Genomic DNA, 17,130 nt, shown 5'->3' on the forward strand with positions numbered 1-17,130 from the left:
CACGTTCAAAGACAAATATCATTCTGAGGTGATTTTATATGTCGAAGATTCCTATCAAGTGTCAATATTGAGTATAAGATACACATTACAGCTAAGATAACTTATCAAAGATAGAGAACTCTCACCTCACCAACCCCGTAACTCCCCGAACCCCATCCAAAAGCCACTCTCCAGATCCCCCCTCCCCGCCCGACTCGAGCGAAGCGAGAGGAGCAACCAGGGTCTGGGGCGGAGCCCCAGCCGCCGGAGGCAGACCCACCCCCAGACAGGTTGAACCCCGTTAACGGAGATGTCAGGGGGAATTAATCCGAGATGAGCTGATCCGGAGATTAGCCGCAGGCTTCTCGGCGGTTCTCCCGGCGGGGTTGCTGTCTGATAAGGGGCGGCGGCGGCAGGGCAACAGTCGGCGAGCGAGGGGCAAACCGCAACCGAAAGCAGGCTTAGGGCCGGCAAGCAAGCAGGCAGGCTGAGTCAGGCCGGCTGATGGTGCGTCATTTTTCGGTGCCTGCTTCTTTGGGACTAATTCCCGGATACAGTAGTGAACCCTGGCGCCTGGCAGGACAAACCAAGACAGTTTATGTAATAGCCGTACGAGGAGAGAAAGGTGTCACGCTGGTGGGGCCTAACCCACAATCACTTAAAAGTAAAGCAGAATCCAGAGTTTCTGTTTGGTTCTTTTTTTCTTCTTGCTTCTGTGTGTTAGGAACAACAAACTTACTACTACAACAACCCTTAAACTACAAGTCAACGCGAACTTCAAAGTTTTACGGATTTTTATTTATATCGAATCATTCATATAAATAAAGTCGGATCTTTGAATTTAGTCAGCACAAGTTTTATTTTCTCGTCTTTTCTTTATCAAATCAGAGTCTACCAAACTCTTAAATCAACCAAGTTTTTTAAACCCCTCTCGACCTCCCAGTCTTTATCGGAAACAACAAGTTCCGTGGCGCTACTGCAAATAGTTTATGTCTACATCCATTGAAAACCTCAAGTCTTTTGATCCTTTCGCCGATACTGGTGACGACGATACACAGTCGACTAACTATATTCATATTCGTTGTCAACAGCGTAATGGTCGTAAGACTATAACCACCGTCCAGGGAGTTCCTGCTGAGTATGATCTGAAGCGTATCCTCAAGACCCTCAAGAAAGATTTTGGCTGTAACGGTCACATCAACAAGGACGAAGAATTAGGTGACATTCTTCAACTTCAAGGCGACCAACGTGGCAAGGTTATGGAATTCTTGACCTCTGCTCTTCAAATCGACAAGAAGACCATCCAAGTCCACGGTTTCTAAGCAAACTGTGCTTGTTATCACACGGTGTTGTGTTTTTTTTCCACGCCCCTCACTGTGCTAGCTGTGATTGGGTGATCTGGCCAAATCTACCGCTCTTTCGTTCATTTTAAACCTACTTTATTTCTCTTCTATTTATTTGTTGCAAATTGCGAGCATCTCTAATGTCTAGCATGTCTCCGCTATTACTTTATAGGAATAGGATTATATGGAAACGGCCTTTTGCCTTGTTGCCTCCGGCGGCTGGGGCTCTGCCCCAGACCCCGTAGCTCGCTTCGCTCGTTCGTCGACGGGTTCCCATCCTGCCTCTGGCGGCTGGGGCTCTGCCCCAGACCCCGTGGCTCGCTTCGCTCGTTGCGTTGGGTTTGGCTGCTGATTCTGTTTTGTCAGTTGACTGAATGGGAACTTGACCGACTGCTGATTCTACTGCCAGTTGGCTGGGAACCCGTCGACGAACGAGCGAAGCGAGCTACGGGGTCTGGGGCAGAGCCCCAGCCGCCGGAGGCAGTACAGCGGTAGAGAGAGAAAAAAATAAATAAAGTATGCGATTTATGTCGGGAGGGACTCGGATTTGAGGACGGTGAGAGTCACTTCGTCGGACGAGGATGACGAGGCGGTGGACGAGGTCGATTGGGCCGAGTCGGTTCGTGGTGGCAGAGGTGGTGGTGGTGGTGCGGACGAGGAGACAGCTGTGGTTAATGTAAGGTCTCGTGGAGGAAGTGGAGGCATGGCTGTTGTGGTGGTGTTGGTAGTAGCTGTAGTAGGAAGGGTGCGAGGTGGGAGTGGAGGAATGGCAGACGAGGGGAGAGGAGGAACAGAGTTGTTGCTGGTGGCAGTAGTGGAACTGGTACCTGAACCAACTGCTTTTCGTTTGACAGTATTGCTTCGTCGAGCTGGACTGGACGGCCGACTGTCACTGATGGTGTCGAATGACGATGATCCATTGCTGTTGATGAGTCCAGCTGATGTTGTGGTAGCAGTATTGGTACCGGTAGTGTTATCAGTAGTTGAGGTGGATGTGGAAGTTGAAATATTTCCGGCTGTTGACGTAGAAGTGGAAGTAGAAGTGCTGGTAGCTGATGAAGTACTGGTTGCGGTAGTGGTACCAGTGGTCATGATAGCAGTGGGCTGAAGAATGGGCATTGAATAGTCCTGGAGTCTTGGAGATGAAGAACCCATGTGAGGAGATGAGGTGGTAGACGAGTTCGAGGTGATAGCTGACACAGTTGTAGTGGTAGTGGTAGGAGGACTGGGATGGAAAGTAATGGCATCTCCAGGACCAGGTAACGATGAGGCTGCTCCATTGGTTCCTGAATTGACATTTGGTCTGTTTTCGTTTAGTTTTACCGCTACTGAAGACATTCTGCGTGATGACATGGATTCACTGTAGCCGGTACCTGTGGACATATCAGATGAACTTGAAGTTACTGACACAGCAGACCCAGTTCGTTGCAATGATGATGCTGACGACACAACAACTCGTGGTGACGACGGATAGCTAAATGGCGTGGTAGGGGATCTGGGTCCGAATGTTGGTGATTGTACCGGTCTATTAATGTCGCTGCTGCTGCTGTTGTTGTTGTTGCTGTAGTTGCTATTTCTGCTCGTGTTTATATCTTTCAAGGTAGAGATGCTGTCACTGAGAGACTTTCTTGGCTTGTCGCTAGAATGTGAACCGCTATGGTCTTCATTGTCGAATGAATCGTCATGATCATAGTCATTGCCAAAGCTAATTGATTCTTTAGACTCAGATCTAGAGCGACTTCGAGACCGACTGCGAGAACGGCTTCGACTACGAGAAATTCGCAGACTAAGTCGTCGTCCAAAACTATCTCTTCTACTTCTTTCACTTTGTTGTCCTTCTTCTTGACCCATTTCGTCAGTTCCTGCTTCCGTTTCTTTCTCATCTGTCGTGGCCTTTCCATTTTCTGATGCTGAATCTTTACTACTGGAACCACCTACTGGCTTTCTCTTTGGAGTCTTTTTAGCCAGTTCTTGATAGTCAGCTCGCATTTGAGCTTGTGGAACGGGATATGTTGCTGGCAGTCTCATTTCAGGAGCTGGTCCATACGGGTTAGATGAATTATTATTTTCAATTGAAGAAAGAAACTCTCTAGGAAACTCGTGTGGTGCTGGAGCTTGTTTAATCACCTGTGGCTTGGGTGAGTTTTTACCAAGACTATTATCACTGCCATTGGATCCAATAACATCGCCATTGCTACCAATACCAGTCCCATTGCTTGTAGAACCAGTACTGGTTGTTCCTTGCTTGTCTTTCGAATACCACGAGTTCCAAGTTTTGGTAAGAAACTTCTTAGTCGCCAAACCAGCTCCTCCTAATGTATCCTTTTGAGAGCTACCTGCCGTATTAGTAGAAGCAGCAGAAGACAACATAGCCTGAGGTTGAATCTTTCCATCTGGCGAGTATCCAAACCCCTTTAATTCTCCAATGTGTTCAGCCGGGTTATATTCGCTATCGGTCGAACTGATAGAAGGATTCAGAGAATTAGCCCGGCCTCTTAAAACACCTGTATCCAGATCCAGCTCACTAACTACATCGCTGTCATCTATCGACGAAGCAGTAGTACCGGCAACTGCGGTATGAGAACGAGCTGTTCTATGACGTAGATTCTCTTCTCCTTCAATAAGTTCAGTAGCTGAAGAGACTGACAATACCGGTACAGTCTTAGATCTACCCAACCCGCTTACTCTCTCTCTACTATCGAGATCATCTTCAACTTCCTGACCCGCTGACTCGTCTGTTTGCTGCTTATCATTTGCAGAAATATCCTTCAGCTTCGAATAGTCCCAGATACCACCTCTATAAAAGTCGTCTTCAGACGGGAAAAACGTCATATCATCCATGGCCGGTAAAACCAACGATTCTTTGATCAAGTCTCTGATTTTACTTTCAATAATACTAGCGACATAGTTATAGGCGAAATTTTTATTCCTGAAACGAAGTTGAGGCTCGGTTTCAAATTCAAGCTGAGGCACCGACTCAAATCCATACCAAATACGATTGGAAGGAGGCGGTTTAATAAGTAGTTTAATGGAGCCTTCTAGTTTTGTGACTTTAAGGCCAAGAACCAATGAAAAGCTCTGTTTGATCTTCATGACATTTAAATTGGCTTTGGTGCCAATAATAATTGAGAACCCACCGTTATATTTTACGTTAGCAGTCATACTGACTTCTCCTTCCTGATTAAACGTTCCCAATTTCGGATTGGAAATAAATGGCACAGAGTTGCCGCAATCGATCTTTTGTACATCGATCTCGCTGAGAAACCCGGGTTTCTTTACCCTGGCCAGTTTATTAATAATTTTATTGCGGAAATACGTTTCCAATCTGGCGGTATCTTTAATCGCCAAAAACAGTCTTCCCGTCAGCGCATTAAACCACTGAGCACTGGAATCACCGGGGATATCTGAATTGAAAAACACCTTGGAAAATCCGTCATTATTCAACTTAAACGGAACTGCCATGACCGATGGGTCATACAGGCGCATATCCGGAGAAAACGTGCCGACCAGTTTCGACGTCTCAATGAGCTTGAAATAAAAGTCCTCTTTAGCAGACGGTCTATCCGTGTACAGATACAACGCCTCCTTTGGCGGGTCCACCGAGTCCTGAAACACGCTGTCCAGACCCACTGCCCCATTAATCTTGACCAAACAGATGGCCGACCGTTTCAAAAACAGCTCTCCATCCGGCACCTTCTGTGGCCACAAAGTCACCACATAATCCTTCAACTCGATCAGATACTTATAAGCACTATCCGTATCCTCGGTGCTAAACAGCAGCAGCTTTCCGCCCCTTGCAGGGTTAGTTCGTGGTCTGGTGGGTCTGCCTCCGGCGGCTGGGGCTCCGCCCCAGACCCTGGTTGCTCCTGCTTCGCAGGAGATGGCCGGGACCGTCGACGAAAACGACTCGAGCGCAGCGAGAGGAGCAGCGGGGTCTGGGGCGGAGCCCCAGCCGCCGGAGGCTGTGCCCCAGGGTACTTACCTGATGACGGCGTTGAGTTTGTTGAGCCGAGAGGAGGATGAACGAGATTTGCGGCTCCCCGAGGCGGACGAGTCTTCGGTGGATCGTGTGGTCGAGGAGAATATGGTTTGTGAGTCGAGGGTGGCTGATAGGTTAGGTGATTTGGGACCTCTTTTGGTGTTGCTGATGAGGTGTTTGTAGAGGGATGAATATGCTGAGCCAGTTGATTGTTGCATGGACTGGTCGTTGGTCGACTGGTCGGGTGGTTTGAGTGTGTCTTTTGGTCCGCCGGATGGGTAGATGAAATATTCGGTGGATACAGTGACCCAGCCGGCTCGGAACTCGGGTTGAGTGGTCGGACTCGATGCAGAAGTGGGTGTATCCACAGATGGATATTCGGATGGGTCTGTTGTTAATGGAGACCGGGGTGTTGGCCCATAGCCGCCATCAATGACCCCAGAACTGTTTTCCCCAGTGGTGTCAGGGTAATTTTTAGAATATGCTGGTGGTGGAGGAGTGCTCGAACCCGTATTTGTCGAACTTTTTAATCGTTCATTGGCTGGCTCTTCGTATTGGACATCTTCAGCTGGCGGTTTTCTAACTCCCAATATTTCTAGTAGTTTGAGGAAAACCGACCATGGTGATGCGATGCCAAGGTACCAGAGTGCGCCAAGAGGAGATGTGATCAGACCCAGTAGGAACACCAGCAGAAATGCCAGCACCAGATAAGCGGACATGGCAGCTCGACCCTGTCACAAACTGGTAAATCCTACGTCTACAGTTGATACGGAATCGGCAGGAAACAAGAGAATATAATCACGTCACGGGACACCGCAATCCTAATGTCAGTAGTAATTGTATTGCTAGTAGCACTGGCAACAGGTACCAAGTGTCAACAGCACTGGATTTCAAAAATAGAGGCGAAACAAGATGCGATATGGGAGTTGAATCCAGCCACAGAAAACAATCTCAAGTAGTCAAAAAGTAGTATGTTCAGGAGAGTTCGTGCGATTCTTCTATGGATATGACTCCAAGCTGGTAGTTGTTAGCCGATCAACTGGTTGGCTGTTGGCTATTACCAGGTTATCTGGTTGAAGACTGAACTGACTAATTCGCCAACACCAGATTCTCAACAGTTGATCCAATTCAGTCCAATTTCGAACGAGTCCAATATCGAGGAGGCTTTCTAAATAAATATTGTGAAAGAATGCTGATACTCCTGTTACTGTTAGTGACCGCTCAATTCCAATTGGTACTTGCCACAATTGAATAATTGAACCAAACCAAATCCAATTCTTCAACATACGTGGAAATTCCGGCCAATTCTCATATCACCCCTGTCTAATATCCGCTGTCATAAACTGCCAGCAGCAACACCAGCACCCGCCACCACCCACCAAGCACTAGCTCATCCCGTCTCATCCCGTCTCACTACTCACCTCACGAATAGGCCACAAAACCACAACCTTCTTCTCTCTCTATCACACTCGTGTCAATTGAAAAACCCCACTGCCAAAGCCAGTCAATTAATTAATCTAATCAAAGTTATTTGCCAATAAAGTTCAATCGGGGAATATTATTTACTTTAAACCACAGCAACCCTTAGGTCTTCACCTCCTGCTCCCACTCACCCAACCAGCCGCTCCTCGTCGCATCGTCTGGGGTGCACGTGAGCTTAAAACCGATGCAAGCAGGGCAGCCCCTGCATACTCAGGGGGTGGTGGGTTCTGCCCCAGACCCCGTGGCTCCTCTCGCTTCGCTCGAGTCGTTGCGTTGGGCTGCCGGGGGGATACGGGGTTTGGATGTAAGTAGAGTTTGGGAGGGCGATGTGGGAGAATCAGGAAATTTCAGGGGTATCAGGGGATTAAGGGGGTTTCAGAGACTTTCCCGGGAGTTCAATTAACAGGGGGCTTCCAGATTTGGTTTTCCGGGCTCCTTTTACCACTTTGAGGTCGAATCTTTAGACGGTTTTCTCAGATTTTTCCGACCACTTTCAATCTCTAATGGGAGCGGATCCACCCGACCAGGGCCCAAAAACCACCCAGTTTCTTGATCCAGCTTCAACTCCCAACTCCCCCTAACTCCTGTCACCCCCACGAAACGACTCGAGCGAAGCGAGAGGAGCCACGGGGTCTGGGGCGGAGCCCCAGCTGCCGGAGGCAGCCTCCCCCGCCCCAAAACCGGTCCAAATTCCGACCCCAGCTCCAACCCCCGTATCCCCGTATCCCCCAGGCAGCCCGAGAGAACGACTCGAGCGGAGCGAGAGGAGCCACGGGGTCTGGGGCAGAGCCCCAGCCGCCGGAGGCAGAGGTCACCCACTATAGAAAGGTCGTTAGGGTTGAGATGCGTGTAGTTACCCGGCCTGGAAATCAAATATTTAAGTGAAAAAAAATTTAGTAGGAGTGAGTTTCTTGACCATCTCTCTTCGGAGAGATGGCAGAGTTAAAATGTAAGTGAAAGAGAATGAGGATGAGAATGAGGATTTGCCACCAGTGTCACTATGATTAATAACTTTACCAATTGTTCCTACTGAGAGAATATTCTGAAGATAACAATTATTTATACGTTTCAATCCCATATGAGATTTGTGACAAGTGCTGGTGGTTAATCAGTCAACCATATTTTTAAATATTTTTGTTGAAGATATACTAACAACACTAACAGGTAAGTGGCCATGGCGCGTTTTTGGTGCCGATGCTTTTGAATGAGGATTTTTGTCGACCGGGCGGACATATTAGACCGGCTGCCACCAGGGCGACCTGGTAAAAGACGGTCGACCGTACAATCGGCCGTCGGCGGCTGGGAATTGATGAAAGGTCGTTATTCCCCTCGCAAGGGGGGCTGACTCTAGTTTTGGATCCACGCCTTGTTTTTTTTTTTATTTATCGCTAGTGGTCTTGTTTCTAACCTGAAAAAGTGTCTTCACTGACGCGTGTATACGTCTACAGACCGGATTGATCTGTCTGTGGAGCTGGTCTCATTCTCTTGTCTTCCTGTGGTGTTGAAGTGTGAGCTGGTCTCACCACTGATCTCACTACTGATGATACTACTACTTGGCTACTGGTCATTATACCCTTAGATCCAACTTCCAAGAGTATACCCCTTTGAATGGTAAGTCTACACCCAACAGAAAGCCTGTGGCGCTTCGTCCGCGGCCGCTCGCGAGCACAGTCACCAGACATTTGCTTTGATGATGATTTTTTATATTCACACTGTACGAGGGGAGACCCATTGACTACTACAAAAAATACTGATTTAATGACTCTGATTTCTGCAAACGTCAGCCACTTCTGTGTCCACACACAGCCACACAACTCCCGTGTTTTCCTGTTACTAACGAACCTCAGACCTCCTCTATACCCATCTCCTGCCGTAGCTGTAAATACACGAATCCCGCTTGCTCACTGGTCTGGGCGCCTGCCTCCGGCGGCTGGGGCTCCGCCCCAGACCCTGGTTGCTCCTCTCGCTTCGCTCGAGTCGGGCGTGGGGGCGGACTAGGCTCGAAACACGGTCTACGGGCGCTCGCGAAGCGAGCACCACGGGGTCTGGGGCAGAGCCCCAGCTTTCGGAGGCCGACCCCCCTTCCCGCGCACATGGGCTCTTAGGTGACTCTGGTCGAGCTCAACACCAAGATTGGACAATTTGGCCGAGTGGTTAAGGCGGCAGACTTAAGAACCGAGTTCTGAAGCCATCTGCTGGACGAAAGTCCTCGCGAGTTCGAACCTCGTAGTTGTCATTATTGTTTTTGCTTCTTCCCTGCCTGCCCCTTTATATAAACACTCTTGTTTTTTTTTCTAAATACCAGTAAACGAGGACCTCGATTGATATTCATTTATTCTGTTATGTAGGCTTAAACTAGCGACATTATTACATTTTTACTATCATATTCATTAATATTATCATTTGCTTACTGTTGAATTGAATGAATTTTCCCGAGAACTCGCACTTTGGGAGTTAGTAAACGTCTGAGATTCAGTAAAGATCAACACCAAATAATTACTCTTCAACTCGACCGTGCATTGTCTTTGATCCTCAGTCAGGCTGATAGATATTGCGTGACATGTTTAACCCCTTGTTTAGTTCCAACTACCGTACGGTAATTGAAGCTGGGCAGTTGGTCACCTAGGTCCACCACCACATTTCGAGCCTCCCAGGGTAGTCTATCCTTCACAATTCCTTTGTGTGAAAGAACTTGGTCACTTTCAAGAGAGCCACCTTCAACTTAAAGAGAGGTGATTTCTCAGAAGGATGGTCCATTACGAGGGCCTCCCGACGCCCGACTCGAGCGCAGCGAGAGGAGCAACCAGGGTCTGGGGCGGAGCCCCAGCCGCCGGAGGCAGACCCCCTTCCCCCATAAAGAACCTGTTTAGCCCTTGTACAGTGTCGACCCGTTTTGGGTCCGATTCCCATGAAGAGAGAGATAAGGGAGTAAGAATCGGATTAACTCGGTCGGACATAGTAGCTTATCAACCCCCTGAGCCCGGGTCTGATGTCACGGTTTGGCCCGGGACCGGCGACCGGAAACCGACTGGGTCAGGTCTGCTAGTCGATCTGACGCCGTGGATGGGTAAGGCCAGGCGGCAGCGGCAACCGTCAGCTGCAAAGAAGTACATCGGGCCCCTGCACCAGGTCCTTCCTGGCCCAACGAGCTTGCCTGAACGGGCAGTCCCGAGCCGTTGGGAGATGGACGGAGATGCAACTTCCCTGCACAGACTTCTCATCCTCCACTGGCTGACGGGCTCACTGGGAAGAGGGTCTGCCTCCGGCGGCCGGGCTCTGCCCGGACCCGTTGTGGTTCGCTTCGCGAACCGTTTCACTCCGGACTAAAGAATCTCTATCGGTGGGGGGGGAAGGGGGGTGCTGGGTGGTGAGTGAACCCTGAAATGTGATTTTTTGTGTGTTTCAGGTCAGTGTGAGCGTGTCTCGGATTCACGCATTCTCCCCTGGCGAGAATGAACTCAGCCGGCTGGACTGTGGTCTGGCATGCATGCTCTGTCTCACTGGAAGTGGTCCCGCTGGCAACCTGGCTTCTGCTGCTCACCCAGGCTGCTGCCAATGATTCTCCATGCACTCTCTCCCAGCTTCCCCTGCCGGGCCAGGATATGCCACCGGCAGCGGCTGGCACTGCGCCCCCAGTCCCCGCTACTCCTATCGCATTGCTCGGGTCAGGTGTGGCTTTCTCCCTCGAAAGAGTAAATTAACGCGTCCGGCCCGCCCAGAAGCCAAGCCCTGGGCTGAAATTCAGGACCAAAATCCCGGTATAAAAATGCAGATCATTTCATTTACCCCAGTTAAAACTGCCTTCCAGCTCCTCAATGATTCTAGTTTTAACTCAATTCCAACTGACTTCTGTATCAAATTACAAAAACCTTAACACTGAGTCAATTGCTCCTCCTCATTTCCAGCAGTGACCAATTGAAATCTACAAAACCCCGTTAGGAGCATATCACCACCAGGCTCACTGCCCTTATCTCTTGGCAGGATAGGCGGCTGCCGGATGAACAACCGGCCTGGCCAAGCCAGCCGATAGGCTTGGTAGCTTGGCCCGCTGCCCCTGCTGCTATAGATACTGATAACGTTTAACCCCCCATCCCCCTCTACATCGATCTGATAACACACCACTGCCGCTGCGACTGCTACAACTGCTATTGCTGCTACCTCTTCTATACTGAGTTCTCTCAATACACAGCAATCACAAAAGACACAGAACTCACAAATAGGACATAGAAGAGGGTCTGGCACCTGACAGACCCTTTCATTGCTACTCCAGTTGCTAGCTGAGACGCCCCAGCCTCCACTAACAGCCGGCGCAATCGACACGCCCCTGTTATCTCAATTACCTCAATTACCGTCTGGTGGGTTTATATTGTATTATTACTTTTTTGTTACCCCATGATCGGGATGGATCTTATCTTAACCCAAACAGTTCAGCGATGCAGCCAGGCCGGTCGGACGGGTGCTGCCTCCGGCGGCTGGGGCTCCGCCCCAGACCCTGGTTGCTCCTCTCGCTTCGCTCGAGTCGTTCCGTCGACGGTCCCAGTAGTCTCCTGCGAAGCAGCAGCCACGGGGTGTGGAGCAGCGCCCCTGCCGCCGGAGGCAGCATCACAACTCCCCTCTCCCCTCCCAGCATGTTGGGAGTTTAACCACCCCCCCAAGCCCGACTCGAGCGAAGCGAGAGGAGCCACGGGGTCTGGGGCAGAGCCCCAGCCGCCGGAGGCAGACCCCCTCCCCCAGAGGGACCTTGTTCTGCACAGGCCCGATGGGCAGACCCGTGCCCTGGCCGGAGAGAGGGAGAGAGGCTTTGTCTCATCTCCAGGTACAATTCAGGGAATAGAACAAACAAGCAGAGGGAAAAAAAGAAAATAAAAGAAACATGCAAATGCATATGCAGTCATAGGGTGCCGATCGTGAAAAAAAATGATGGAAAAAAAATCCATTATAGTAGTCGAGTCGGCATATCAAATTAATTTAGAATATAACTTCCAGAAAATAGCATGGGAGCATGGGAGCATGGCAGCATGGCAGCATCGCAGAATGGGAAGTCTGGAGCAGAGCCGCAGATAGTCTTGAGCGGTATATGCTGTCCTATGTTCCTATCCAGTTGATTGCATTTCTAATTGCTGATCCGACTCGGGTTTGTCCATTTTTTCTATTTAGCATAGCAGCGTTGTAGCAGCAATTTATGTGCGCTCTGATTTGTCCAAACCTTGACTGGATGCTGCTTCGTGGCTTGCGGCCGTTTGCGGTTGTTTGTTTTAATTCTAAATTTATTTCTTACGCCGAGTGGTTCTTATTGGGCGACAGCTTACTCAATTCCAAGATTTTTGTTTCTATAATTGACTCACTTAATCTCTCTGATACGTAGATATTTATATACATTTATTTATATAGTCGTGTATAATTTTATTTGGTTATCCGATTATTTATTAATTTATATATTCGATTATTGTTATTCGTTTATAAATTATAAGTTTATTGTTTACTCGTTTATTTATTTACTCGATAATTTTGTTGGTTACTTGGCTACGTTACGAAGCTGCTTAATTAATATTTTGCGATTTAGCTTCTGATCCATGACAACTGCACTGCAACTGCAGCAGGAGCGCAGCAGACAGGCGTCTGCCAGCGATATTTTCTCGCCAGACCGCTTTATTTTATTATTCACCGATGATATCAGCGCGGCATCGGTGGCATCGGTAGCTGCGAATTGCCATTCTATCAGCAATCACAGCAGTCCAGCATCATCTTCAGCAGCAGCTGCCGAACCACTGGTATCGGTAAATATCGTAGCATCTGTAACAGTCGCATGCAGCGGGCTCGGGGCCTGCCTCCGGCGGCTGGGGCTCTGCCCCAGACCCCGTTAGCTCCTGCTTCGCAGGAGACATCTGGCACCGCCCACGCAACGACTCGAGCGAAGCGAGAGGAGCAACCCGGGTCTGGGGCAGAGCCCTAGCCGCCGGAGGCACACTCCGTCCCGTCCACCGTGAAAGCAGGCCTCCAAACCCTAGTCCCAACCGCTATTTACCGTTAAAAGATAACGTTTGCAGGACTAGGTCCTGCTGGTAGTGGGTAAGGAAAAAGAAAGTGGTCTGCTGAAAAAATACATATGGAAAAAAAATAAAAAAAAAGAAAACAAAAAAAAATTCAGGAGAAAAAAGTAATTTTTTTTCATCCCAGGCAGGTCGCTTCGCTGACCACAGAAAGCAGCTGCCATTTCTAATTCCATAATCGAAATTTATTTATTCGCTTACTCACTTGTTGTTATTATATTTTTTATTTTTTTAAATTGGTATTTTATTTTCTTTGAACACATCTCACTTCTGTTCAAGATTGCGCTTTGTTTTAGTACTGTGATCTGTGGCTTCTTAAATATCTCTTCTCAGGGGCGTGCTTAACTATATCTGGCTTGGTTTTATTTTTTTCGTTTTTTTCCGAGTCCCTTTTGTCCTATCTACTTTTATCTGTCGGCCATCTGTATTTCACCAGTCCGTCGATTATCAATCTCCGTTGTCCATTGTTTGTTGATTTGGTCAATACTGTCATTGTCAGTTGTTTCATTGCTCATTGTCTACTCACTCTCTGGTTTATAGAGTTGTTTGTCACCTTATCAGCAGTGTCTCTACAAGTCCAAGTCCTTATAATATAAGATTCTCTGTCGACTCAAATTTCATTTTGCATCGTCATTGTTCAAGTTCAAACTAATTAGAAACTAGTCATCATGGCAATTACTAGACGAGTCTCTGTTTCCGGTACAAGGCTCAAGAAACCTTCTCTTCCTCTTCCCTCATCTTCAATGGTCACTCGCTCGTCAGCAAGACGCCAGTCCGGTGGTCCTGCTATTGTCATTGACCACGATTCTGAAGACGCTCCATCAGCACCTAAACGGTCGAGAGAAGACGATGACGAGTCTTCTACTACCTCGTCGTTTAATAATCGTACAAACAGCAAAAACTCAAAACCCAACGCCACGAAACGGGCTCGGGTCATGGAATTCCCTCCTAAACCTTCTCACACTGTAACCCGGGCATCTACCAGACTCTCACGATGCCAACCTCAACCCCAATCAACCATTCATCCCAACCAGCAAGAATCATCGTCGTCATCGTCGTCGTCTCTGAAAATTCGAATTAAACGGGAAGACTCTCGACCTCCTATGAATGATGAAGACAACGACAATTTATCTGACGAAGACGATATTGCTTCTGACATTTCAGATACTGATTCCAACTCGGATTCCGAATCAGATGCCGGCTCCGACTCTGAGTCTGAATACTTTTCATATGATGAGCTGCCTAATTTCCAATACGAATCCAAGTATGCTGACAGTGAGTCAGCTAATCAAGACAAAGAGTCGAATCCTTTTGACATGGAGTCTCTCAGCACTGATATTCCCTTGGTTGATTTGACTACTGTTGAAGATGAATCACATCTTTCGTTTGAGAGATTTGTCCAGGATACCGAAGCACAAGTTGAGACCATTGCTCAAAGGAGATGGCCTATTGACGAGCACGACGATTCGTCGACTTTCTCTATCCTCGTTAACCGTGACCGAGTCACTGTCACCAACAACCTTGTAAGACACAACGAAACCGACGGTTCAGATCGCATCTCTGCCAACCACGCCTCCAGCAATTCCGAGACTTCTATCGAGGAGTTCCTAGACTACGAGTCTGCTTCTGGACTCACTGACGACGACGGTGACAGTGACTCATCTTCTGCCAGTTCACCTGCCGATTCTCCAGTGTCACCCACCATGCCCTCTACATCTCTGTCTGCCTCGCGAACCCTGTGGACTGACAAGTACCACAGCATCCCCATTTGCGGCTACCGAGACCGTAATTGCAATGACAACCTGCCCGTGTTCGTGGCCCCCAACCAATCCAAGCTGTTAGCAGCTCTTTCTACCATCTCCACTCCCGTTCAGAAACTGCCTCCCACCCCCATGGCCGCCTACTACCAGCAGGCGGTCATTGCTGCCGTTGGCCTCAACAAACGAAGTCTATGGTCCGGCAAGGCCCGCCAAATGGTCAGCGGCGACAGGCTCTAAACACCCTTTTTATTGCTCCCCACTCTGTACAGATATTATTTATTCTCTTCCTTTATGCATATACCGCCCACTGGCTTAATTTAAATACTATTTCTTACTCACTTCCGGGGGGTCTGCCTCCGGCGGCTGGGGCTCTGCCCCAGACCCCGTGGCTCGCTTCGCTCGGTTTTCGGGGTTCGCCAGTGGTCCAATATACAGGCTCGTTTTTTGATCCCGGTAACGAGGGCACCCCATGCACCGACTCGAGCGCAGCGAGAGGAGCAACCAGGGTCTGGGGCGGAGCCCCAGCCGCCGGAGGCAGTTCGACCCCAGATCGTGGAAAGAAAACAGTGTATAATTTACAGAAGCAAAAAAATTAGCCGATGAGAGCGCGGGATATGCGGCCGAGGAGGGTTTTTGGCGGCTCGTCGACGAAGCTCGAGGTGTAGTCCTCGATCTCTTTTACGTCGGAGAGCAGATCGATCTCGGTTGCTGAGCGGATTTTGGTGCGTTTGACCAACTTCCAGGACACGTAGATGACGAGGTCGACTGCGATCATGATGTACGAGCAGATGAAGGTGCTGAGACTCCAGTAGCCGTGGACGAATACTGAGTAGCCCGACAGGAAGGTCATGACTCCGGCACAAATGAGCCCGATGTATCCACAGTATGGTTGGAATGGTCCCTTGTATGGCAGGTTGTCTCGCGACATGTTTTGCGCTTTCATGGCGTAGTAAAAACGAAGATACGTGAGCGACATGATGGCGAAGTTGATGAGTTCCGATGCAGTTGATATGTTTACAATCCAATTGAGCACGGTTTCAGCGGTGTTTCCCAGCTGCAGAAACGACAGAAGACCAAAAGCGAGAACTACTGTCACGGCGTAGATGGGCACTCCGTTCTTGGTACATTTGCTAAAGATCTTGGGTGCGTGGCCGTCAAGAGCCATGCCGTAGAGTGATCTCGAGGCACAGTAAACATACGAGTTACCAGCAGAGAAACTGGCCGTCAGAACAAGTACATTGACAATGTGTGGAAGCACAGGGATACCCAGTCGTTGCATGGCAATGATATATGGAGAAGCAGCAGCACCGGGAGCTCCAGTGTTGATAGCAGTCAGAAGCTCGGGGTCGTTGTATGGGCATACAATTCCCATTGACAAGGCGCCAAATACAAAGAAACACACAAGTCGTACAATCACACCTCTATATGCTCGAGGCATGACTCCCCGAGGATTTTCTGCTTCTCCAGCTGCCATAGACACGTATTCAGGACCAGAAATGGTGTAACAGGCTTGAACAAGACAGGTGAAGAACCCTAGGAACCGACCTAGAGACCCGGTCTCTTGGTACTCGGCAAATGCACCGGGGTTCTGCCAGTATCTGAATCCATAGGCATCATGTTTTGGATTTCCACCAACCATGGTGACGAAAGTAAAGACGATGAGTCCTACTGCCAGCAGTACTTTACCGAAAGAAAGCCAGAATTCAGACTCTCCATAATACCGTACTGCAAAGAAGTTGATGAGAACATACAAAAAAATCTGGACTACAATAGGAATAGCAGGACTAAACCCATCGGCCCAGAAATGGATAATGATGTTTACAGCAGTGATTTCAAAAGGGACTAAAGTAGCTTCAAGAATGAAAAAGTTCCATCCTGCCATGACCTCCAATGCAGGATCCACGCATCGACCTGCCAGTCTGATGAACGGTGATGGCAGGGGGAGATAGGTGACCATCTCGGCCGTTGAGTTCGTGATACATAATATGGGGAAACACCAAATGAAGAATGCCAAAAATAATGAACCTGGACCTCCTTTTGACAAAGCAGAACCAAGTTGAACAAAAAGGACTGTACCAATAGTACCACCAATGCCAATCAGTTGGATATGCCTGGATTTTAATTTTCTATGCGTCGAATGGTAGCTTGGGGGAGGAGTCTCACTGCTGATGGACTCGGGGTACCCGGGTAATGTTTCTTCTAACTGGGAACCAGACGGACCCTGGTCTATCGCCGTAGTCACGCCGACACTCTTCTCTTCAGATGCTATCATTTTAAATTGTACCAAATTGTGTGACAGCTAGACCGAAATGCCTATGAATGCTAATTAAAAACAGAAAACGATGCTAGGAAAGGTGGTATGAAGCTGTGAAAACTGTAATAGAAGAATCTTCAGAATTTGCCAATAACAAAAAAAAACCAATAATGCAACTGGTGTAACTGTGTAGATGTGGAAGTGAAAGTGGAAGTGGAAATGGAAATGGAAGTCCAAGATTGGACGTGTGGATTTGTAATGTATGGATGTGAATGACTATAGC

At 48.6% G+C, this 17,130-nt stretch overlaps 3 protein-coding genes and 1 non-coding gene across 4 annotated transcripts; 2 read left to right on the plus strand and 2 right to left on the minus strand.

Moving 5' to 3' along the window:
* Nucleotides 1-968: 968 nt before the first annotated feature.
* On the plus strand, nt 969-1,301 carry SUI1 (translation initiation factor eIF1; the record flags this gene model as incomplete). Its single annotated transcript, XM_018880522.1, has 1 exon — nt 969-1,301. One exon carries the CDS (start codon nt 969-971, stop codon nt 1,299-1,301), a length of 333 nt encoding a protein of 110 aa, XP_018734590.1.
* A 546-nt stretch (nt 1,302-1,847) lies between these two features.
* On the minus strand, nt 1,848-4,808 carry NVJ2 (Nvj2p; the record flags this gene model as incomplete). The annotated part of the gene is made up of 1 exon (XM_018880533.1): nt 1,848-4,808. The coding sequence occupies one exon, from the start codon at nt 4,806-4,808 to the stop codon at nt 1,848-1,850; it is 2,961 nt and encodes a 986-aa protein (XP_018734591.1).
* Nucleotides 4,809-8,919: 4,111 nt separating this feature from the next.
* Nucleotides 8,920-9,019, plus strand: AWJ20_352 (the record flags this gene model as incomplete). The annotated part of the gene is made up of 1 exon: nt 8,920-9,019. It is a non-coding gene; the product is annotated as a tRNA-Leu (tRNA).
* A 6,166-nt stretch (nt 9,020-15,185) lies between these two features.
* On the minus strand, nt 15,186-16,865 carry AGP2 (Agp2p; the record flags this gene model as incomplete). The annotated part of the gene is made up of 1 exon (XM_018880554.1): nt 15,186-16,865. The coding sequence occupies one exon, from the start codon at nt 16,863-16,865 to the stop codon at nt 15,186-15,188; it is 1,680 nt and encodes a 559-aa protein (XP_018734592.1).
* Nucleotides 16,866-17,130: the final 265 nt, after the last annotated feature.

Source organism: Sugiyamaella lignohabitans, chromosome A (assembly GCF_001640025.1).
Source record: "Sugiyamaella lignohabitans strain CBS 10342 chromosome A, complete sequence".
In the NCBI taxonomy this organism is placed as follows: domain Eukaryota; kingdom Fungi; phylum Ascomycota; class Dipodascomycetes; order Dipodascales; family Trichomonascaceae; genus Sugiyamaella; species Sugiyamaella lignohabitans.